Source organism: Ptychodera flava, chromosome 7 (assembly GCF_041260155.1).
Source record: "Ptychodera flava strain L36383 chromosome 7, AS_Pfla_20210202, whole genome shotgun sequence".
Lineage (NCBI taxonomy): Eukaryota > Metazoa > Hemichordata > Enteropneusta > Ptychoderidae > Ptychodera > Ptychodera flava.
Genome location: NC_091934.1, coordinates 16,045,274 through 16,069,287, shown reverse-complemented (window position 1 = coordinate 16,069,287; position 24,014 = coordinate 16,045,274). Strand labels below are relative to the sequence as shown.

General features: G+C 36.4%; 2 protein-coding genes across 2 annotated transcripts in view; both read left to right on the top strand.

Moving 5' to 3' along the window:
- LOC139136864 (protein sidekick homolog) overlaps positions 1-24,014 on the top strand; it is a 311,194-nt gene that overhangs the window by 152,432 nt on the left and 134,748 nt on the right. Inside the window, exon 2 of the mRNA XM_070704701.1 lies at positions 354-502. Coding sequence (XP_070560802.1) covers positions 427-502 — 76 coding nt within the window. The 5' untranslated portion in view covers positions 354-426. The remainder of the gene's footprint in view (positions 1-353; positions 503-24,014) is intronic.
- On the top strand, positions 2,568-15,153 carry LOC139136865 (protein sidekick-2-like). Its single transcript, XM_070704702.1, has 11 exons — positions 2,568-2,954; positions 3,955-4,078; positions 4,710-4,808; positions 5,496-5,631; positions 6,020-6,165; positions 7,113-7,283; positions 7,664-7,822; positions 8,132-8,416; positions 9,153-9,491; positions 11,048-11,187; positions 13,743-15,153. Exons 1-11 carry the CDS (start codon positions 2,742-2,744, stop codon positions 14,835-14,837), a joined length of 2,907 nt encoding a protein of 968 aa, XP_070560803.1. The 5' UTR covers positions 2,568-2,741; the 3' UTR covers positions 14,838-15,153.

Below are 24,014 nucleotides of genomic sequence, written 5' to 3'. Positions count from 1 at the left end.
TATTGCTGAACTTGTACATGCATGTGACTACTGCTGAACTACAGTTAGCCTTAACTTAGACAGCTTTCATGGTACTTTCGTGCAGAGTTGTTTTAGCATTCTTGATCTTCGGACATTTTTCCCAGTAAGCCAGTATAATAATTGTCCTTTATATCGGATTCTAGGAAACTGGTGGATCACAATATCCATGGTTTGTCTTTTAACATGTGAGAATACTAATGAGAGGCATGAATATAAATTTCACTGAGTGACTCTATGCATATAATGGTAAATGGTTCAATGAATATGGTAACTGTATTTTCCAATCTCGATCTCACTCTCACTGTATGCTATTTTTCCTTACACATTGACAGTCTCTGTAGTCTGTAGACAACTACTGGTAATCTAAGACTATAGAGCATTTCAAGGACTATACCATACACGGTCATGGCTATCTGTACTCTATCAACCAGCTTATCCTTGATAATCCTGTATGCTATTATGTTAGCAGAGGCAAGCCTTGGTAAGTATTTACCAATACATGTATCAAACGTGCAAGTCCTCTGATTGTAGTTTACCAGTGGTACAATGAGTGTATTTTGAGAATTCTAGTCCCACTTACTGCTACGTCAGTTCACTCAGATAATAGTCAAACAAACTTTGTTGTTGCAGTGGTTGTACATTTGTTGACGCTTCCAAAATAAAACACTGCAGCCAAAGGGATTCATTAAAGGCCCAATAGCTGTATCTTTTAGCCTTATTTTTGTGATTTTACTTCAAAAGTAAAAGAAGGGAATGTACTTATTGAGGGATGTTTATACAAGTATAATAAATTTTCCACTGGGACTACATATGCAATTTCGAGCGAGATAAATACTAAACGTTTGCCCAAACATAAAATGGCGCCCTCATGCAAATAAAGCAAAAACACTGTACGTCGTGCATATATGCCTAGGAATCTTCAATGAAACAACAGAGTAGTCCAATTAATGCATAGTGCTGAATGTTTTCCATTGGCATATTATATGATTGTTTTATTTGTAATATTATCAGTTATTAAAAATGGTGGGAAATCAAAATAACGGTTAAAATTTAAATCTACTTGTCCGATTTGTCAGTAATAGAGACTATATCCTTAAATTCGTAGAATTTAAAGAAAACCAGAGACCAGGTCAACAAAATTCAAGTGTTACAACTACAGGGGCTTGAATCGCTGAGAAATAATTAACAGTCAACTCTGTATTAGCTCAGTACTCTGCAGGTTGGCCTAGTGAAAGCAAAGTTTAAATATTGTACTTTTGCTGGGTCGTTGTCTTTGAACTTAACAAAGTGAACATCTGATATCCCAAGATTCTTCAAATTCTCAAACGTTACTATCAATCCACTGACAAACACCAGTATATCACTATAATGTGTTTTTTATAGTTTGCATTTTTGTCATTATGATTTTTTGGCATTTTCTGTAAATCATGATTATTATCACAATTGTATAATAAACTGGCTCTTATATAAGGCTTATAATTTGACGGTAGAATGGCTTCAATGTGAGTTCCACACACAGGAGCCATTTGTTATTTACCACTTTACAGTATTTTAAATGACAATCTGCATGACTTGTCATTGTGCCATCCATTACTTACTTAAAGGTATACAGTGCATTGTATGTGCATACCCATGATATGAGAGTAAATAATATGCATAGCATCATCACTTAATCTACAGCTGTACTATTTGCTCCAAGTAACATAACAGCTGTTGCTGAGAGTGGAACATGTGTTGCAGTTAGCTGGGACTATCCTTGTGGATGGCGCATCCAGAACATTTTCGCTATTCCACATTGCATTATAGACTGCGATATGCGTCAGAATGGGATACAGATGAATGGGAAAACGTACGTATGCACATCTAGTAAATGCATGTATACCCTCTAAAAATGGCATTGGTACAACTCGATCAGCAATAGAATAGAGTTCATTATGAACTACATAGTGATATCATGCATTTTTGCAATGGTCAATTGGAAATGACAGTCCATTGGAGTGTCATTCAGTTGTGTTAATTGCAGTATACATCAATACATAAACAGAACGTTGATGTTGTTGTTAGCACGGGAAACTAATACACACATTACGATTTGCCATTTAGTGGACTTATCCTCTGCTTTTTCAACAATAGCCCATAACACAAACATCCAGAGAAAAAAGAGTGTGCCAACTTGAAGGGTATACCCATTACAGCATTCAGCTGTCTGCTGCCAGCAGATGGCAGTAACTGGAGTTGATTGGTCTGATATTGTCATTGTGAGGACTCATGAACAAGGTGAACAATGATATTAAAGCATTTTAAAATCCGTTGGTAGTTTCTAGAGTCACACAGGATTAGATAACAGCGTTGATCGATCTCCGCACGGCGTGGATAATTACAACCTAGCTAGGGAGTCTGACCAATTAGCCACATTTGGTGAGAGCGCTCAGTCAATTACTCAATGACTCACTTGCTAGGTTAGAATTATCTACGCTACACTACAATCTCTGTATTGAAATTGAGTATTGATGTGTTTCGGGTAATATACAATATATCAGTAGTCTATCACATCCTTCATTTGAAAGTCGTGAATGTTCTCTGAGTGTAACAAACAATGGCGAGCAGTTGTCACCAATCACCTTTCACAATATTTCATGCCAGATCTGTATTACAAAGTTGTATACGGTACGTGTGACAGACATTTGCAGAAGCTTTTCTACCAATAGAAGCATTGTTTTATGTGGTCTGTCACAATGTGTACAGTTATACAGGTAGAATCTGCTGTATGTATCTGTGTAAGAAGTAGCTTTACAATATTGATAACCAATAAGTACATCATATACCTGTGTTTTTTTCTTTTATCAGCACCCATCTCTCATTTGGGAATCAGCTATAAAAATATGGACAACACTAATGAATCTAGCAAGAGAGATGTTACAGTATTTTGGAAGGTAATTATCACTTAAAATAAGAGGAAGGACATGCACATAGCAGTTTCCTATGTCCTGTTTACAAACACATATCCATATATGTGACCAGTACAATGTTTAAACCTGTATATATTCTCTTGGCACCATATCACACGAAGAAAAAAGATGTGACCCTAAAGGTAGAAATTCTGTGCCTTTGGAACAGATATTCGGACTCCCATTTTTTGCAATTCTTTTCTGATCTACCACTTTTTGTGGCTCATTTTAAAGCCCGGGGAGTGAGAAAACTCTTCATGATCTTAAAGTGTTTTTGAAAATGGAAAATGTAAGTTTTCGTTTTAGAGTTATAAGAAACACAGGGATGGTGACCAATTTGAATTTCAAATACAGACAAATTTACGGTCATTCGTTTCTCTTGTAAGAACATTTGCAAAGTAACCTGATTTTTATTTGTACACTTCTTTTCTGATCGACTACTTTTCGGTGAGATAAAGTTTCATCCATCTTAAAGTGTTTTTGAGAATGGAGAGTGTTATTTTTCGTCATAGAGTTAACAGGGATTGTGGCCGTTTTCATTTAAATACAGACATATTTAAGGTCACTTGTTTCTCTGATATGAAAATTTGCAAAGAAACCTGATTTTTTATATGTGATTCCCAAAAGAAATGTCTCCTCACGGAAAATTTGAGCAAAAGTTTAAGATTTTTAATTTCGAGCTGCAAACTACCTCGAGTATATACTTATATGCATATCTTCAGGTCTAATAAAATCACCAAATATTTCGTACCACTTGTTGCCTGACTATAGGTAGCGGGTATAACACGTGTTTACTAATATTTGAATAAAAAAAGAATGACTGCACGTTAAAAGTACTGGCGCGTTGGTCTGTTCCATTTGAACAGAAAATGGTCCACTATGAATATCGCCAATACTTGCTACACAGTCTTAGTGTCAACATAGCTTCTTGAATTTCCTGAAGCCATCATTGACATTTTTAGAATATATGTTTACTTTATCATAGCCACTCGGCGTCAGAGAAATGAAGGGTGAAGTGCTAGGATATACTATTACAATAAATAAAGAAGCTGAAAATATCAAGATACTAGCGAACGCATCTGCAAACGCCACGTCTCATGAATTACAAGGTAAAACTACTTTTTCAATCTGTATCAAAATATTGTATAATGAATGTTTATACCTGATCTAGTCCACTGAGTATGTTTGGGAGAATGTTGTCGGATTGATTGTACAATTCTCTTATTCCTGCCAAAGTTCAAAACTGATGCAACAACAGCTACAGTGCGCACTCTCGCAGTGCATAAGCTTAACTGTGAGTTTGACAAGCAAGATATAGGGTGTAGAGTAATGTATTTGAATTACTCCACAAAGTGTTCTTAATATTAAAAAGGCACTGAAATAATTCATTTATATGTACTGGAGTTTTAGTTGATATCGTGAGGTGCAAGTATGTCGTAGCTTTACATTAATCATATGTGTGGTATACTATTTGTCATGTACACAACACTCTGATTGTATAGAATGAATCCTCAGTATACTTTCTTCTTTCGATGGATTGTTCTACTGTATCCCTTACAGCATCAAAGTCTGAGTTTATACCAACTTACAGGTTCCATTTTAAAATTTTAGTCAAGGTTTTTATTCTTAATTCATGTAAGCCAAAAATTGTAATCAGGAAGTGATTGATCAAAGTTTGATGGTGTCATATTTTCAAAATACAAGCGACCAGAAATTTATCTCTTTTTGTTTGTATTTTAGGGTTGGAGAAGTATGCATCGTACAATATTCAAGTTGTAACGTTCAATAATGCAGGCTCATCACCACCAAGTTCACTGACTATTTTAGATCTTGCACAAGGTGAGATTGTGTGTATTTACTTTTACCCGCTAATATTTGCAATGGCAGGGTCTCAAATAAAGAAGATACGGAGATGCCAATAGCAAGAAACGGAGAGTTTATCATTTTTGGCCAAGAAAGGTGTATGTTTTTCTCACACTAAGCAAGTGAGAATAATGTATTCTTGCGGTCAATTGTCAAGAAATCCATTTTCGCGCTCTATATCCGTAAGAAATTGGATCCTGTCAATTGGTGAGAAATTGGTTTTCTCACAGTCAATCCATAAGAAATCATTTCTCTCATACTAATATATTAATTGAATATCAGAGGCATATTCAATTAAAGGTAATTAGCTCTCAATGAAGCCTCAGAAAAAAAAAACATTATCGTCTCTCATATTTTTTGGCATGGTAACACATGTCGCAAGCACAATGTTTCTATGTATCTTTTAACAAACCAGCAAAATCTCCCACAGGTTTTGCTATTCCTGAGGGCTTTGCGTCTGGATTTTACAAACTAATTCTTAGCGTATTTCTATATGCCAGTAAGACAACGAATGAACAAGCACCTAGGTGGCAGTTAACAGTTTGAGTTAGGATATATGCATATATACCGCAAAGATAAGATTATAATGTTGGGTGCATTCGTATTTACAGAAAACTATTGAAAAAGGCAAGTCTTGATCTGTCGTATTTGATTTGATTTCAGCGCCAAGTGAACCACTCCGTGTCAGTGCTGTCGCCATAGACAAGAATAGTGTACGGGTAAGATGGGAGCCTCCTCAATATCCACGAGGGCGTATCACAGAGTACAAGATTTACTGGAGAAGTAGCAGCTCAGAATTGTAAGCTATCAGCAGTTTATTTTTTAACTTGTTTCAACAACCTTCAAAGATACAGGATATTCAAATGATATGAGACTGATGTACATAGTATGTAAAGTTTTACGTAATTATGCATCAGCTATTGACGACATGTCACATACCTTGTACAAGTTCTGTATGTAGACAGATGTACTCATTTATTTTCATCTAATCTTGTTATATACTGAAATCTCAGTTATCTACCATTACTAAACGACAATAATTAATTAGTACCACCTGATCAGCAGAACGTCAACATATCGAGGTTAGGATTGAAATGCTGTTTTTATGGCGAGGAATGAGGAATGCTGTACAAATGCTTCCACATAATGATGTTATTTTTTTTGTTAAATCTGTATTCTCTGTTTAGGAATTTAGGTGGTTCAACCAAGAAGCTTCAGTATGAAGTCAAAGGTCTGGAAGAGTATGTTTTGTATGAATTCTACGTTCAGGCGTATACGGCTGTTGGTGGTGGAGGTCTCTCACAGGCAGCCTTTCAATATACGGAGGAAGGAAGTTAGTTTATTTCAAAAGTGTTCCTTTAGTAAATGACAACCTTTCAATCATTTTTGCACGTTTCATTAATAACATCCAAGGAATTTATAAGTGTAACATACAGAGATCATTTGCTGGCAGAGAAAAATATGATTCTGTATGATCTGAACTGGGTAATTTCATTAGGCAGTGCAGCTTTCGTAACATTTGGTGAATTTGGTCACAAGCCATCAGAAACCGCTGAATACTAGTCTTAAGCAAGACTGACTTGACTGAGATCAGGAAACAGCATATCTTGTACAGCCCACATGGTTGTGCTTTTTAAGGCATTAATTAAAAAAAAGATTTCAGTTATGAAAAAGTATGTTAAACACGATTGGAACTAATTTGGGATAATTGGATTTTCATATTTTCCAAATTTCTCAAAAATGTTAGGTGCCATATAGCTGAATGTTGCGATATTATAAATTACTCATAAAAACAAGTGTGTAACTCATAAGAAAAGCAGATGAGGTTACATTTGCAGGTGAAATTGACCTTACTTCACCATCCAATTATCCCAAATTAGTTCCAATCGTGTTGATAGATTTGTTTTGCTGTTTTATTCATAGATTGAGCACTAGGAGATTTTAGAAACAAACTAATTTGGGTAAAAATTTCACTCCAATATTCTCGTTTCAACTCCCAGTCAAAATCAAACTCAAAGTAAATGTTCTTCCTAAGATTACAGTCAGTGTAGGCAAGAAATTTACTTCAAAAATCATGTACACCATGTGAAATGCAATGAAAATATAAGCACTTAAAGTTTTTCATATCATATTGTGAAAGTTGCCATAAGTTTGCTCAATTCTTGTCATGATTCTCGATCAATTTATCTTTTCTCCCATGATTCTTCCATGATTCATTCAGGAACTCACTAACACAAATCTAAAATTTACAACCATTTCTCCAATTGCACCTCCTTTTAGTACCATCTGGCCCACCAACACATATTCAAGTCGTGCCTATGGATGATGAGCCATCTAGTCTTCAAGTAACCTGGCAGCCACCATGCTTGGACGACAGAAATGGTGTCATAAGAGGCTTTATTCTGCATTTCTGTGAAGCTGAGAATGTGTCCACATCAGTGTCCTGTACAGGTAATGATTATCTCCAATATGTGAATGTAGGGGCACAGGGACTCATTTTCAGCTTTTTATCAGGATCGTTTTTCAAGATATACGTTTTGACAGCTCTTGGAAAGAGAATGTACTTTTCTTTTCCATGTTTTTCTCTGAAAATTGAAAGGTATAAACTTTCCGAAATGTTTATCCCAGATTATGACAGAGCACGATTTTGAAATCTTCTCGCGCTAGTGATGAGCAGATGCCTAATACTTTTTTCAGATGAACATTACACAGTCAGATATAATGAATATTTGTAAAAAAGAGCCAGTTGTGAATCATTTAATTTCTATAGCTTCAACAAGTCTGTGAAATAAGGACATGAATTATTGAAGGGTTTTTCGTTATCTGCGCAGACAAGAACACCAAGACCCAGAATATATCAGCCGTGGTTACAAGACAGCTTGAGAATCTGAAACCGTTTACTCATTACGCAGTATGGTTGGCAGCGTACACTGGTGTAGGAGCAGCAGGTCCAAACAGTACAGTTACTTGGAACATAACTGCACAAGGAAGTGAGTATTTCAACTGATGAGTACCTAGTGTATATAAAGTTGCCATTGTTTGATAATCTGGGATATTAAACTTGTTGACTATCTTGTTATCCATGTTTGCTTTTACATTGAATGTAAGAATACTGCTGGACATCCTCTATTGATAGGGTATGTAAGCCAATGTTTTTAATCAGTTAGTGTGATTAAAAAACACACAAATTAGACCAACTGTCCAGTTTGGTAACACTTTGCAATTGCTTATGTTAAATATGATGATGCAATAAACTGTGTATATACGGAATATACTGCATGGAGATAATTTCTTTTCAGCTCCAAGTGCACCTTTGGAAGTGTTTGTAACTTCTCAGAGTTCAACTGAGGTTGGTCTGGAATGGAAAGCTCCATCGGAACCCAATGGTATCATTAAAGAGTATATTGTAAACTACAAGAACGACAACAATGATGGATCTAACTCAACTGACCAGACCAGGATAGTTTTTAAGGATTTGCAAGGTTATACAAACTACGCCATCAAAGTTCAAGCATGCACCAGTGCAGTGACCTCTCCATGTAGCGATTTTTCCTCTGAGATATATGTAAAGACCCTGATTGGTGGTGAGTTCCTGTGAAATTCTTCATATATATTTGTTTTCCTTGTAATGTGATTAATGTTTAATCCTCAAGGTAATTATAGGTAGTGCATAGTCTGACATTCTTGGAAAAACATCACTTTTGGCACATTTGAACATGTGATGCTGCATTTTGAACGAAAAATTACATTGAGTTGGTTTTATGCTTTTCTTCGCCTAATGATTGATAGAATAGCAATCCTACCTTTTACCTCACAACAATGACAAATGTATAGTTATTTGTTCAGAAGTTGGAACAGATATATTATAATTCAGACAATACAAAATTGGTGCCATTCTGCAGATCTTCTTATATTGGTAAACTGCAATGAATCAGGTCAAGCAAGTACCTGTAGCATTTTGGTTTGTTACATTTACTGGTGCGCTAGTATTTGATAGAGACTGTTCATGATCCAAGCAAAGACCTGTATTTAATCCTACTTTTTTTGAAATGCAAACTTTAACTTTTTCCATAGAGAATTAAGACAAGATAGTGGCCATTTTTTAAATTCAAATATTAGTAAAGTTTAGACAACTTTTTTAAACAAATCAATTTTCTCTGATAAATTTTCAGCAAAAATCAATGACGTCCTAGTTCGAGGCATTTTATCCAGTTCTTGAATCTAACACTGACAAATAAGAAATCGGGTAAACATTCTAGGCCATGTATTACATTTCAATCCATATTCTTGACTATGTTTTTGGTAATTTGTCTTTTGCAGTTCCTGGAAAACCAAATCCTCCGAGTGTGAAATTGCAGTCATCTCGTGAAGTTGTTGTTACGCTGAATGAGCCTTTGACACCCAATGGGCCTGTTGAACATTTGAAATATGTCATCTTTTATAAAGTCAGCAATGATCATGGCAACTATACAGAATATGAGAGCCAAAGAATTACTGACCAACGGACTGGGAATGTTGTCCAAATTTCAGTGGATTGCACTCACTTTGAAGATGATGAGGAGTTTGTTTTTGCTACCAAAGCTGTCAATGATGGCAAAAAGTTGATCAGCAAGATGAGTGATCCATCTCAGCCAGTAACTCTCTGTCACTTTATGCCAAGTAAGTTGTTTGTGACAAGCATTCAAGTGTGCCAATTTGACTCGAGCCATTCTTAAATATCTTTTTGTGAACCCTAATTTGTTCAGTCTCTGAAGTCATAACTTATATTTCATGTATACTATGAAAGACGCAAGGTACATAAATTTTCCGCATTGATTGCTAAGGAATCACTACCATACTCTGTTAATAACAAAATAATGCCCATTAATATAATTTGCATAAACAAATCCTAATCCGCCCCGCAATTTGCACAGAGTGAACTCATGAACTTCATCACTTGTTTTACATTGAAGGAACATCTTTCATCTTCTCAGATATAGTCCTGTAATGTTTTCATATGAGCTTCCTCACAAACTAGTCATCACAATGCTTCAATTGTGTGGGCATTTATATAGTGAATTATCAATTTTGGTGAAATTATCTTCTTTAAACATTTCTTTTATTTGTTTGTCAATTCTGCCATCTCTAGTATTCATCTCCCTCCCCATCCAATATTATTTGTTTTGAGACATTGTTTTTTCCTCTGTCCTGACATAATCCTCCCCAAAATGTGAGCAATATGTTCTATAATGGTTAAAGTTGAGATCCATATATAATGCTGCGCTATGTTCTTCATTCGTACCGTACATTGTGGCAATTACATTTCCATGATTTTGTGCAGTCTGGTAAATAGAATACAGTAAATATAACATAGAGGGTCCAAAAAGCCGCCTTCATGCAGAATGGGCTCATTTGTTAATGAGTAATCAAGCCACACTTGAAGGCAATTTTTAGCACTCATATAGAAACTTAGCATAGCCTTGCTACAGTCCTAGTTGTAGGCACTCATATTCAAAACGTAGCAAAGCCTTAATTGCTACAGTCACAATTCTAGGACAGTCACCCCCTGGACACGTAACCCAATGGAGGTTTATCCTAACCCTATTGCCCAACTGCATTGAAACGTGTGTAGCCTCAAGTTGTCAATTACATTGTGTTTAGCATGTAAAAGGCTTGACAAGAAGTAGCTGACCCGATGCCAAACCTGGCCCCGCTGTGTACTGGAGTAGCCTGTCCTATGCATAAAACAATATCGCTGTGTAAAACCCGTTGGTCAGAACCATTAAATATCCAGGTGTGCACAAAACTGATGGCATTGCCATCAAGCAGTCAAATTCACATCCATCTATGTATTCGTGGTTATTTTTATACGTTATCATTATTCATATCAATTTTGAGTAAACTCTGCTGTGATATAGAACACGCTCAGACATTATGTTTATTGTTTTGTGCAAACTTTAGACAATCTGATCATTTGACTGAAAATGTATACAAGTTGTAGTGAACGTGTTGATGTTATTTTGGCATGACCTTACCGAGTGACCTCTTTGACACTGGCAGCGGACAAATTAACAAGGCAAAAAAGTTACACCATGCTTGAACTGTTTTCAAACACAAATATAAGGAGCACCAAACAATAACATCACTACATGGTAGTATTTTGAGTCTCTTCAAAAGATGACCCTTAAGTTCATCTCGAACATATTTCCATGTTTTTTCCTTTTTTTTCATTTCAGATATTGCCTTGATAGTGGCTATGATCATTGTTGGTACTATACTAGTGATCATCATGTTTGTTCTCGCAATATGTTGCCGCAGAAAATACAAGAAGTCAGAGTATGCTCTCCCAATTCCTGATGCTAAACTACCAACTTCGGTAAGAGTCACAATCAACTCTTCATTTTTTCAATCTCTGTGTGTCTGTTTTGTCTAATCGCCCAAAGGTACATGTTTGTGTTGATTTCAGGGTAACAGTAAATGATGTTTTTTATTCTAAAGTATTGAGCTAGCAAAATTTGCTAATTTGTGAGTATTGTGGCATTTGGGTCATATATTTGTTCAGATTCTGTGTTTTATTAGGCTTGATGTCTTTTTTTTGTATTTTTGCTGTCACATGTACTGAATTTTTCCCTCATCTAGGGAAATCTACTAAAGATGCACTCGTCTATAATAAGGGTTCTGTCTAAATCAAAAACTAAATATTCTCTATACGTCTTTTTAAAAGTAAACATTGCAGATTGCATATTTTGTCACTGTACAGTATTAAACACGTATACAAATTGCAAATAATGCCACACAAAGACTATCTAATGTTACATTCATTAAGAGAACATAGATTCAGACAACTGACATTCATTATTAGTCGCCATTTAAATAAAAAATCACAAAATAATTAAAATCGCATGACTTTCTATCATCTTAATTGTAACAGTGTATTAACATACCCGTATACTCACTTTAATCCTCTAGTAAGTCATATACGTAAGTTTGTCAATTTCACTTTAACGTTCTTTACAAAGTACAGTATACTTATGGAATATTTTTATACATTCAGGTTCCACACACATCTATTAAAAACCTTTCATTTTTAAATGGTTATTAAAGATATGTTTATTGCAAATTTTCCATAAAGATGTGTCCAATGACTTAATCATTTCTTTATGATAGATTCCTAATCCTTAAACATATACCAGAACCTTTTCAGAAGCTATTAAGGAATTGGGCATTAGAAGCCATACTATATTCATCAAATTATTAAGTTCTTCTGTAAGAGATTGAACCTCCAAAAGTATTTCTTTATGCCCAAGAAATATATTTGAACTTTCAAATATTTAAAATTACTGAAATACGGGGTATATGACCGAATGTTGTCCACCATATTGGAATGATAGAAATTATCAAAGTGCCTTTGTAAAACAATGTACCTCTAAAATATCTGTCTATACCAAAGAAATATAATCTTACTCTAAAATCAATAAAATAGCTGGCTTCTTACGTGGTGTAAAGACGAAAATATTTTTGTAGGAGTATTGGCTGCCGTATTGGAAGTACGCAAATTATCAAAGTGCCTATGTAAAACATCATGTTTTCTAAATTATTCTCTGTGCTACATCCATTTTCGATTTATGCAAATTAGACATGTCACCAAGTAGGTTCCGGTAAAATTTGATATAAGGCTCTTGGTACTTTTCCAAAATTGATTTCGAAATTTATTTCTGTTACAATTTGTGGTGGGTGGGATGTCAAAATCCCTTAGAGTGACTGGACTAAAAACCTCTGAAGATGGCAAACTTGTTACCCTAATCCAGCTGGGCCAGACTATGAATTGCCAAGTCTTACGTTTGCATTGCAGCTATGCCAATTTTGTTTGTGCTTTTTGCGCAAGGATAATGCACTAAAGCATACATATTCACGTAGATTTGCTTTGTGATGCGATCCAATATTGCAGCCAGACGGCCATTTTCTTACGATTTTTTAGTGTCCAGAGCCATTTCTAAGACATGCATCAACCGATTTGTTTTAGACAGTACAAGATCATCACACAACGACTTACATACCAATATCAGATGGTTTCATAATATATCCAATGTGGCCGCCAGGTGGTCATTTTATGTCAAGAGGAATTGCTTACGCATGTTTTGACTGATTTAATTTTTTGTCTTGGCATATGAACAACACTCGATGACTTACATAAGCATGTCAAATATCTGCATACATGTTCAGAGCCATTGCATTACTGAAAATATGCCTGAGTCTAATTCTTTCAAACTTGACACACGGACTAATGTGTCACTATAACTTACTAGTGCATGTCAAATTTCTTCCTGATGCGACGGCAAGAAGCCGTTTTGTTTTTGATTGTTCATGCTCACTTTGATTACATTACGTATATAATGACATGCAGTATTTTTCATCGTGACATAACCAAATTGTTGTTGATCCTGTGTTTCAATATGTAACACAATATGCACTTAAGTAGTTGTGGAAACGCAGCTATCTGTTGGCGGGGTAGCGTGCGTCGCTATGCTGGTCAAAGGTCAACCCCGCCACGGATAGCTGCGGGCCAACTAGCGGCGAAAATGGGTCCATTACGACGACACCACTTGTGTCGGAACTTTGAACGGCAAAATGTAACAAATTGAGTGTAATTCAATAAACGGGCCTATGCCTGCCTGGACTCTGATTATTGCTCATTCACTAACTCCTTTTGTGAACAAAATCTCTGGTTCGTTTACGTAATTCGGATGATTTTCCAAGGAGTACTCAGAGTACTCAAGATTTTCACTCCAGCAGCGTACTTTGACTTCTATTGATATGCCAATAAGGACGTTGCGCGTTCGAACGTGAATAGCGTGACGACCGGTAAAGAGTGGAATCTTTGCCAAAAGCATCTAAATATGCAGTGTTTAAAATATTAATTTATTTTTAAAGGATACGCCACCTGAATCACCTACAGAGAGAGATGACACTTTTGATGCAAGAGAGGTCTATGATGTCCTTCCGAATCAGAAGGTTCGCAAAAATGGTGTCGCACCAATTATCAACTACCAGTCACAGGGCAGTGGCGGTCACAGTGACACATCCGCAACATCAGTTATGCATTTGATCAAAGAAAGTAATCCAGATGCACCAACTGATGAGCAGCATTACATGGACCATCAGGATCCTGGGGATGGCCTATTGGCACTTCGAAGCCCTGATTCAGGCATTACGGGGGAGTCACCAGATTATAGTGGAATACCTGGCAACAGCTCTTTTGTAGAGGGATGTTCAATTGGCAACCAAGGCAACAACAGCCTACCAAATGACCAAAATGTTTGTCGTCTGATGAGCTTTAACTCGGGTATCAGTTACTCGAGTTCAAGTCAAGATGTGTTGATGACACCACTGTCAATATCAGGAATTCTGCCCTCCGAAGATTCTAATGTAAAGTATTCTCAACTTAGTCCAGATGGCAAACTTACACTTGTAAACCTCGATGAACTAGGTCATCACTTATTCCCTGATGATTCTGGAAGCAGTGCTGAAATAACAGCTCCGAATGTCAACTGCAAACAACTTAGTCAAGAGGGGAAACAAGCTCCTGTCACCATACTAAGCAATCACAATGAAACTCCTCCAGGAGTACACACCAGCAACTGTGGTCCAGAGAATGAGATATCAATTGATGGATTGTCATCTTATGCAAGGAAGAATGAACCCACTGCACAAACCATTGAGGGACATAACGAGATTGTGCCTTTGTCCGACATAATAGTTATGGATCTTTATGGAGTTTTGTCAGAAGATGACACAAAAGACCAAAATGAAACGATTACTAACCAAACAGAACTTGTTCCAAGAGATGAAATGAGGATTATTGACGTGCCACTAGAAGAGCATGTAACACAAGGCGATATTCAAACTTCAAATGAAGACTCTGATACTGTACAGCACTATGCCGATCCGGCAACCCAAGTGCTTTTGGACAATCCTGAATATATTAGCAGCAATGCTGTAGACACTTCACAATCCCCATTAATATAAAATAGTGCACCTTTGTATGTCAATAGTGGCAATGATCAACATTACGTGAACATAGGCGAAGAGAAAAGAGAATATTTCAATAGCAGAGATTAGCTAGATTGAGACCAGGAATACGGTAAAAATATTTGACTGACATTAGCTATTTTATGATACTAGTATTAGCATGAAAGCTCGATAAAAATGTTAAAAATTATTTCTGATAGTTAAAATTTGCCAAAATACGGTAATGGAGTATTCATTGATTGATTGCAATGCCTACTATAAAGCAGATGTATGTGAAGATGTTTTTATTAGGGAGCATTCGTTATTTACGGGGAGGGGGGCCGGTGGAAATCAGGGGGGTTGACTTTTACAAACCGCTTTTTAGGGGGGGTCAAATTTTACAATCAATGATTGAAGGGGGTCAAATTTTACAAAGGTTTGTATTGAGTTATGGAAAACAAAATTGACTTTGGAATTTCACCGAAATGTTGCTTGTGTAACCGATGTTTCGAGACGGCAGAATAATAACCGACCGAAGCTCAGCCAAATTTATTTCTCTAGCAGGGCCAACAAGTCCGAGACTGGCGTTAACCTCTCTAGAGCAGCAACAGAGCATGTAGCCCTGAGTACAGGTCTGTGTGTTCCTGGCGTTATACGGGCTCCACCACAGCCCTGCAACGGTCTGTGGAGATAACTGGGGTCTCTGCAGCGAGATTCAAAATGGGGATCTCCATTGGTAAACAACTTGTTGAGTATGTTATGTTTCAGAAAAATGAGCGGTTTTGGACGTTAGGAGAAGTCAATCGCATCTTTTCTGGGATTGGTTAGGAGGTAAAGGTAGGCAGGGAAAGGATTTTGCCCCAATAGAGCAGAATTTCGGCCAAAAAGACCGTTTAGTCTTCATTGCGGTCCAGATCCAGGCTGCAGAGACCTCAAGTCTCTTCAAAGACCATTGCAGGGCTGTGGTAGAGGCCATACAATGCTGGGAACACACGTGCACACACCTGTACGCAGGGCTACACAGCGTATGGCATGAAATGAGGAACCAACACATAGTCATATAATGTAACAAAAATATGTATATTACTATATTGTGTCAAATATCGGGGTATAAAATAGTAAAACCGTACTTCAAAACTATAAATATTACTCCATGGTAACAATAACCGTACTGATCGACCTCCCGATGGCACGAGTCGAACACACTTTCAGAACAAAAACTCTGTTCAAACCCTTTCTAAATGCTTAACAATTTCTATGGAAAACTTAACGTTACCGCAGAGGTACCTCAGACTTGACCACGCGGCTGGGAAACACAAATAGTTCACATGCGACTTTAACTAATGTTCGATGATGAGCACAATTGTAAGTCCCGTGTAATGTCTGCACATGAAAGTCGGCGACAACACACGCAATTCACTGCTAAGCATGAGCGTCCAGTTCAGCTACCACGGGAGCAGCCATCTTAGATCTTTAATTGTTTACTTCCGGTCGGGACATGCTGAACTAATCTGAAGTCTTCTTCTGCTAACTCCTTGCATCGACAAAAGTTCAGTGGAACAATCATAAATTATGTTCTCATGACAATCTCAGACATCTGACTGAACTCATAAACGGAATAAGTTCACAGTTAACACAAAATTTGCTGCAGAAAGATCAGCTTTCAACTTGTGGTGATATTATCATCTCAGCGTGCAGTGCGTATATTGCAAATATACGGCACGGCTTTCACTTGTGTGAGCAATGTTCGTTCCATTGACTAAAGTAGAGGACTGCGAAATAACCGGACAAGTGCGAAATCCAGTGTTCGTCTACCTGTCTGTAAATACAAATGCCTGTATATGTATCTCCAGTACATATTCACCAATGTTTCAAAGTTATGTCTAAAAAGTCAAAAGTTGAGTCAGGAGATATTATTTTGAAGTTTTTCAACGTAAAGTATTCAAAAAAAATGTTGACATTCGCAACCATTTTTACTGTTTCGCAGATAAATTTTTGTCTTTTTTAAACGTTATATCAATCTTTAATTTTCTTCATAATTTACTGACAGCATTGATTTTATCTTGACTTTGAATTATACTCAAAGGAACAAATAGCTACCACACTGTCCACTACATATGATTCAAAAGTAATTCGATTTTTTTCCAAATGTTTTGAGTATAAACTAACCTATGTGTGTGCATTCAGTGCATTTAACTTAAAAATAACATCGTAATAACTATACTGTAATTACTGCTGCTAGTTCATGTATTTTCCTTGGGTTTACACTTTGTTTTTAGTAGAATGCGCCTCAGGCATAAATACACGGACTTTCAAAATTTTATGTCTTTTGTGTTCTACCATTTGTGAGCTTCGTTTTAACATTTCACCGTCTTTTTCGAAAATCGAAAATTTTATTTTCCTCATAGAGTTAACACAGTGGTGGTGGCCATTTTAAATTTCAAATATCTTAAATCTTGAGTAACTTGTTTCTCCAGTACCAAGGTTTGCACGGTAACCCCTGATTTTTATTTTTGGTTTTGGAAGAGAATGGTCGAGATGCATACTACCTTAAATTGGTATAGCATATCCGTTTTTATTCTTATTACTAAAAGAAATAGTTTTGCTTCATTAACAATTAGTCACTGTAATAAATGAATTAAAATGACCAGAAAACCACTCTTAATTAATAGCTTTGTCAGTGTTTCAATAAAAATCTCAAATTAATTCCTTGATTGTTTGTCATATTTTGTAAGTAAAAAAGTTGTGTGCCATCAGTGTCTCCATACAATTTTAGCTTCTTAATACGTCAGAGTTTGACTATACTATGAACAGAACAAAGAAATCCCCATGTTTTATCACATGAGATTTTCTACAGTTGTTTTTAGATATTCCTGAGTTATGATTTAGCAAAAATTTATCATTGAATACTATAAATTTCTGTATGATTCTCTCGTTTCACACTTAAATGGATCATATTTAGATGTTAGATATCTGGGACATATGTATTCTTTGCAAACTTCAAATATCTGAATATGATCCAAAATATAACCTTTAACATATAAGGCTATTTTGATTTTGTCATGGAATTCTAGCTTTCATTAGTCTTTTCAGGACTCCGTGGTGCTGACTGGTCATGGACAGGTGATAATCCTTACCTGGTGCATCTCACAATTCTAGAAATATCGCATATTCTGTGATTTACCATTAGAGATTTCTGACAATGAAGGTGACTGGTCAAAGATACAAAAATACACCACAAATACCTGATACTTTTTAAAACAAAGTCTTGAAGCATAACAGTTGCTCTAAAGATTGGCCTCCAGACAGTGGGAGCCATATAATGGTTTCTAGAAATTTACTTCTCAGTAGAATGATTTGTTAAGAAGGGTTAACAGAATATTTACAGGATATCATCAGCCAAATATCGATTTAACTTTTTATCCGATGGTGAGCCAAAAATTAAGAAGATGAGTATTTACTTTCAAAAGCGCTTATCCCAACTACCTCCACAATTTGGTCGCTGCACTGCAATTTTGATATCAAACACATAATCACCCTTTCTAACCTGGTCTCAAATTTGCATGTTTTCTTGTATTTATTCAGCAAACAAACAGACTTTCTTTTCGCTAATCAACAGCACATTGTGCGCTTTATGCCCCCTCCCCAGGTCGGAATGACAGAGCCGTAGTACCTTCTCTGTTTTTATCTACCCCTAGCGATTTTTTTTTATCTTGGATGCTCCCCACCTCCTTCATTTTAACCCCAGCGATTTTTTCCTAACAATATTTAAAATAATTTTGAAACAATCGGTGCACCTTAGCCGTACCTACAGTCAACAAAGGAGGGGACAACCATAACGAAACTCAATCATTTCACTCAAAATCTGCCAGAAATATTCAACATTCGGACCTGTAGTATGACATGTCCTCACGGGCGCCTCAATGTGTGTACACACTGCCTCTCCCAGACATCTCGGTAAGCCAATACCAGTACCAGCTCTTAGCGCTTTCGCTTTGAGGAAGATTACAACTATTTCAATTTATTCATTGCGGCCGGAAATTCAAAACTCAGCCGAAAAACTCAACCGAAGACCAAAGTTCATTCATTCACTTCTGCACAACATGACCCATGGAGTCGACATAGGGTGTCGAGGCCACCAGCACGAACATTTTTGCCATTTCGCCAAATAACATTTGCCGAAAGGAAGGGGCTAATTTTATTCAAAGAAATGACGGAAAAGCGAAATGAAGAAATAAAGAAACTGAAAACTAGAGAAATCAATAGCCACTTAAACCTTAGCTGTATCCGTTATCTTAAGATATGTGTTTCACAATTTCTTCATTGGCGACGCGTATGCTGATAAACCATGTCCAGACGTGAACATAAGGCATCATCACCTCCCCACAAGGGTGCGCTATCGCCAGGGGACAATTGAGGGAGCGAGTGGCGTGCGTTTTTACACCATACGCCCACCAAAAAAATTTTCGCATACTGTATTACAGCATGAGATAATAATTACAGGTATGAAAATAAAAATCACAGGCATGAAATAAAATAAGTACAGGTATGAAATAAAGAATTACTTCTATTGCCTCATTAGCTTGGGTGAGCCCCCTGTCTGTGTGGAGTGTATTGGATTTTTTTTTTGGGGGGGGGGGTGGATGTTAGCTACCAGTCCTCAGAACCTGAGAGCTGGCACGACGACAACCAACAAACATTGCACAGTGCCCGGGCTACAATTATAGCAGTTAGAGTGAGCCAGCAACTTTCCATACTGTTTTTTTCTCTCAGAATAACGTGATCCTATAAATATGTAAATAGTGTTAGTGACTCATCCTCGGATAAATGTAGAATACAGCGATCTTCTAATCATCCAGCATTTATTCACAAAAAGTCTATTAACAAAGTGAAGTGAATGAAACGATTGTCAGTAGCCCGAAAACAGAACCAACAGTCTTTCATAAATTGCTGATTTTGAAGGATTTTATGTAGTATTTATGAATTCAGTCTATTGCTTCAATCGTAGACAATGGAACTCTTCCGCTTCGCTATTACTCGTGGTGCATAACAGTGCAAAGTGAATGATGGATATTGCCTATTAAAGGGTACAGTCTTCGGAACTGCGCTAATAGGTCATATGGGTCACATACGACCGATGTAAACACTGTATCCAAGGTACGATGGTGATTAATGAAAGTTAAAACATGTCTGTCATAATCTACATCGTATAATTTAAATGTTGCAGCTACGATTATGAGGTGGGTCTAGATGCTGTGCACGAAATACATTGTTTGTAAACAAGAAACTTGCACAATCCGACGACGGTTTCCTAAAGTGTAGAAGTACAAAGTTATAGTGTCTCGTGACGGTGATTTTAAATCTTAGCTAGACCAAAAATACAGCAATGAAATATTTGTATTGTGAACAATTTAAGGTTTCTTTTATGGAGAATACAAGTAATGATCGTCATTTACAGAGTGTGTAAAATTAGGTTATTCTGCTCTCCTGTCAAATGAATTTCGAAGTTGAACAGTGTCACATCTTTATTCTTTGTCATGAAAGAGCATAGTTTTAAGTTTCCTCGACCGCTATAAGACAAAGTTTAACACTTTTGCCCTAAATTTCCCTTAATCTGGGATAAACTACCGTATTCAACACAATGGGACTGCCACAAAGTCTCGTTGTGAAACGGTTGAAAAAAATTATGTATAGAGCAAAGGTTTGACATGGTTTTGACTGGGTCATTTTATATGCTCGCAAAACAATCAAAACATCCTTTCAGCTCATTTTAATTTCACAGTTACATATCTGAGTTTCTTAGTACCGTAGGAATGAAGAGCGGCCCTATCTTGATTGATGATGTAAATTCGAATTCCATGGTAAATTTTTAAATCCCTTTCCAAAGCATTCCTACGAATGATAAACTCAACACTGGTTAGAAACAGTCAATGAGAGTGGTTTAACTCACATTGTGAAATTATTCATCAGCTCTATATTTCATCACCAATAACTCAAGAGTTAATTATTCTCGTTGTAAGAAACACAGCCAAGGAAAGTTGTCAATCAATTATTCATAATTATGAAAGAAATAACAAATATAGTCAATTGCCTGGCAAATATTCATAGTTTTGATGGAAAGTGCCAATCATGTCACTAAGTTCACTACTATCACTGTTAAACAAAAGGCTTATGAAAGTCGTGTACCTGCAGCAATATACCCTATGGAAATAATGAATGACAGTAGAGTTAAACCTTGAATTTGATTGGACCACGGTACAACACAACCAGGTGCGCAAACGCGCACAGAAATACCTCTATTTCCATACCTGTTTGTACTTGTACACACGATAAGCTATCACACCTACTATGTTGATGCCATCACGATTTATTTTCTAGCAATCTCTTCATTGTAACAGTTCAAGTGTAGCCCATCCTACATTGTCAACACAGGGCGATAAAACAAAAATACACCTGAAAAGATACCTCCGATGAGAGACGACGTTATTTCTCACACAGCTCTTCTCATTTTCTTACTGCAGACAATGTTCATGATTTAAGAAGACTTACAATAAATTGTTTTAGTTAATCAGAAGTTGTAGGTTCTTAGCACCTCATGGTTTCTACAATTACTCGGGATGGTTTCTTTGTCTTTCTTTGTATAATCATCCGCTCGTTGATGTGAGAAAACTTGCGCCTACCCGTCGGTGATACTATTTTTTATCACGGACAGCTTTGTTAGCTGTCCCTACATATCCTTCTGTCGACGATGTGTATATGTAAGTCCTTACTATCCCCGGCCCAAATGTTGTGAGTGTGTTAATGCGTCCTCACATGTCAGTAATCAAAGCAAACGACTGCAATTTGGTCAGACAACACTTTTAAGTTTTATATGCGTTGAGTCGACCAAATAATGTCTTCAAAGCTGAACTTGATATGGATGAATCACGTAGACTTTAGAATTCGGAGCAGAGTTTTTAACTGTTTTCTCTACGTCGTGTTGTAAAGCATGAGATGGTTTTAAGGCAGTGATATATAAATATTACTTAAGGTCCATGAATATGAGACTGACAATTATATCGAAGTCGACTAATAGATTTTAATCTACTCTTTAAAATCTACAAGATTTGAAAGAAATATTCAACGCTCATATTCTCGTGTGTAAACTTTACATATTATATTATTATTATTTTGAAATTCTAAATAGCCAGACCTGCAAGGAGTGTTTGAGCAAAATTCATGATAGCTTCCGATATTGTGTTTGTCAATGATCACAGAATACAATGACACTATACAACTAGAAAATTTTTATCTCAGTCGACTTGAATGACACTTTGCATGCGGTTCGCCGAATCGTCTTGAATATAAGATCAGAAATAAAGACTTTATAAAATCGTTATTTATCTTCATTGTGACCGAATACTTATGTTAAGCTCTTCGGCGACAAGGTGATTCATTTTCACTGCTTGACGTGCATATGCAGTCTTAGAGTCCGCTGTTTTGCAAAATCAAGCGAGTGATTAAGTCAAGGGCATGACAAACAGAAGCAAGGCACAAGAGTGCCTTTACCATTTGTATTTTATAACTACGATAACAGAGAAACAACAAGCCGTGTCTCAACGAGCAATTGTTTGCTACCCTGTATACTAAGATTGCATGACATCATGTAAAGTGGGAGCAAAACGATATAGATTTGTCATTTGTATTATAACTGCATCATGAAAAAAAATATTTCCAACGATAACAAATAACATTTTCCGACGTTCAAGTCTAACTGTGTACATCGTTCCCTGGTTCCCCAATCTCAAAACAAACTCATGACATTTTCTCTCAACGGAGTGGCAATACAACATTAATGTCATAAAAAGATTTTAGTTCAATGCATGCTATATAGTGGGATCGGTACAGTTACTGTAAAATATCATTGCAAGAATATGTACGATGGGAACATGCTGAATTCTGGAAAAAACACTGAAATACTAAGATAACGAAAAAGTCAGCGATGTAACAACAATGACTGAATTTAAGAAAATCAGTTTTATCCAGTAACTTGTTTCAACTTGTTATTAAATGATAATGTTTGATAATGTTTTCAATATTTATGTTTAAAGTTTGTATGACAATTGCGAGTTTTTGTTCTACTCACCAAAGAATGTTCCAGCTTTGTCAATTTCACAGCATAAAATTCATTATTACTACTTAATTTTAAATTCTATACGGAAGCAGAATTCAGATGACAACGATGATAGTATAGTTTACATGTGTACAGGTTAAGTTGACAAGCTCAACATGTTGTATTTCAACATACTTGGGTGAGTAGAACGAGTTACTGTATTGACATAAACAACAATTATAATAGTGAAAAAAACAGTAACAGTTACAGCTACTGGTCGTTTAAGCCAATGAACAGTCTGCTAAATTTTACTTACATTACAATGAGACCGGCATGTATCTGAAATTTCAATTGGCAAACTCGTGAGTTACTCAATAAATCAATCGATAAACCGATACACTAGTAAATTTTCAGAAAAAAACATTGCCATGAAACAGATATTAATTGTGCTGACAAAATCATGAGTCACTCAACAAATTGAAGCTTAAAGTAATTTACCTGTGGTATTGTATTAATCGTTCTACAAATCACTTTGTACTTTGTTACTTTGCTGGCAGTTTGATGGATGTTTCAGTTTAATTCCCTTTATGGTATTCTCCACCGACATTGAAATATTGTATGAAATATGAGAACAGTGTACACTCATCAAGAGAATATGCATTGACAAACCATGTAACTTCTTATAAGCAGAATTATTGCGTGAAAACTTTAATGCAACTGTTACCGTTATCAGCCACTGTAACTCTGTCATCGTCACTGACACAGACACCAGTAGGATAGTTAAAACCGTCACTTACTTCATCGATACGGCAAACAAATTTACCATTCGATTCGTATTTCACAATTCTGTTGTTGTAGTAATCTGCGACATACACATAACAGTGTTTATCCACAGCAACTCCCCGGGGCCAGTTCATCTGACCATCACCACTTCCACGGGAGCCAAATGTAAAGAGGAATTGACCATCACCATTGAACACTTGGATTCTATTGTTACCGCTGTCTGATACATAGACATTGCCCATGGTGTCAATACAGACAAAGCAGGGAAGGCTAAACTGACCCTCCTGACTTCCATTACTACCGAAAGACTGATGTGATTG

What these genes read in the sequence shown, in the direction of transcription:
- LOC139136865 (XM_070704702.1), top strand. Translation starts at nt 2,742, where the DNA reads ATGTGGTCTGTCACAATGTGTACAGTTATACAGGTAGAATCTGCTGTA. An exon ending in GAACATAACTGCACAAGGAA is followed by an intron (nt 7,823 to 8,131) that starts GTGAGTATTTCA and finishes ATTTCTTTTCAG; the next exon opens with CTCCAAGTGCACCTTTGGAA. An exon ending in TGTAAAGACCCTGATTGGTG is followed by an intron (nt 8,417 to 9,152) that starts GTGAGTTCCTGT and finishes TGTCTTTTGCAG; the next exon opens with TTCCTGGAAAACCAAATCCT.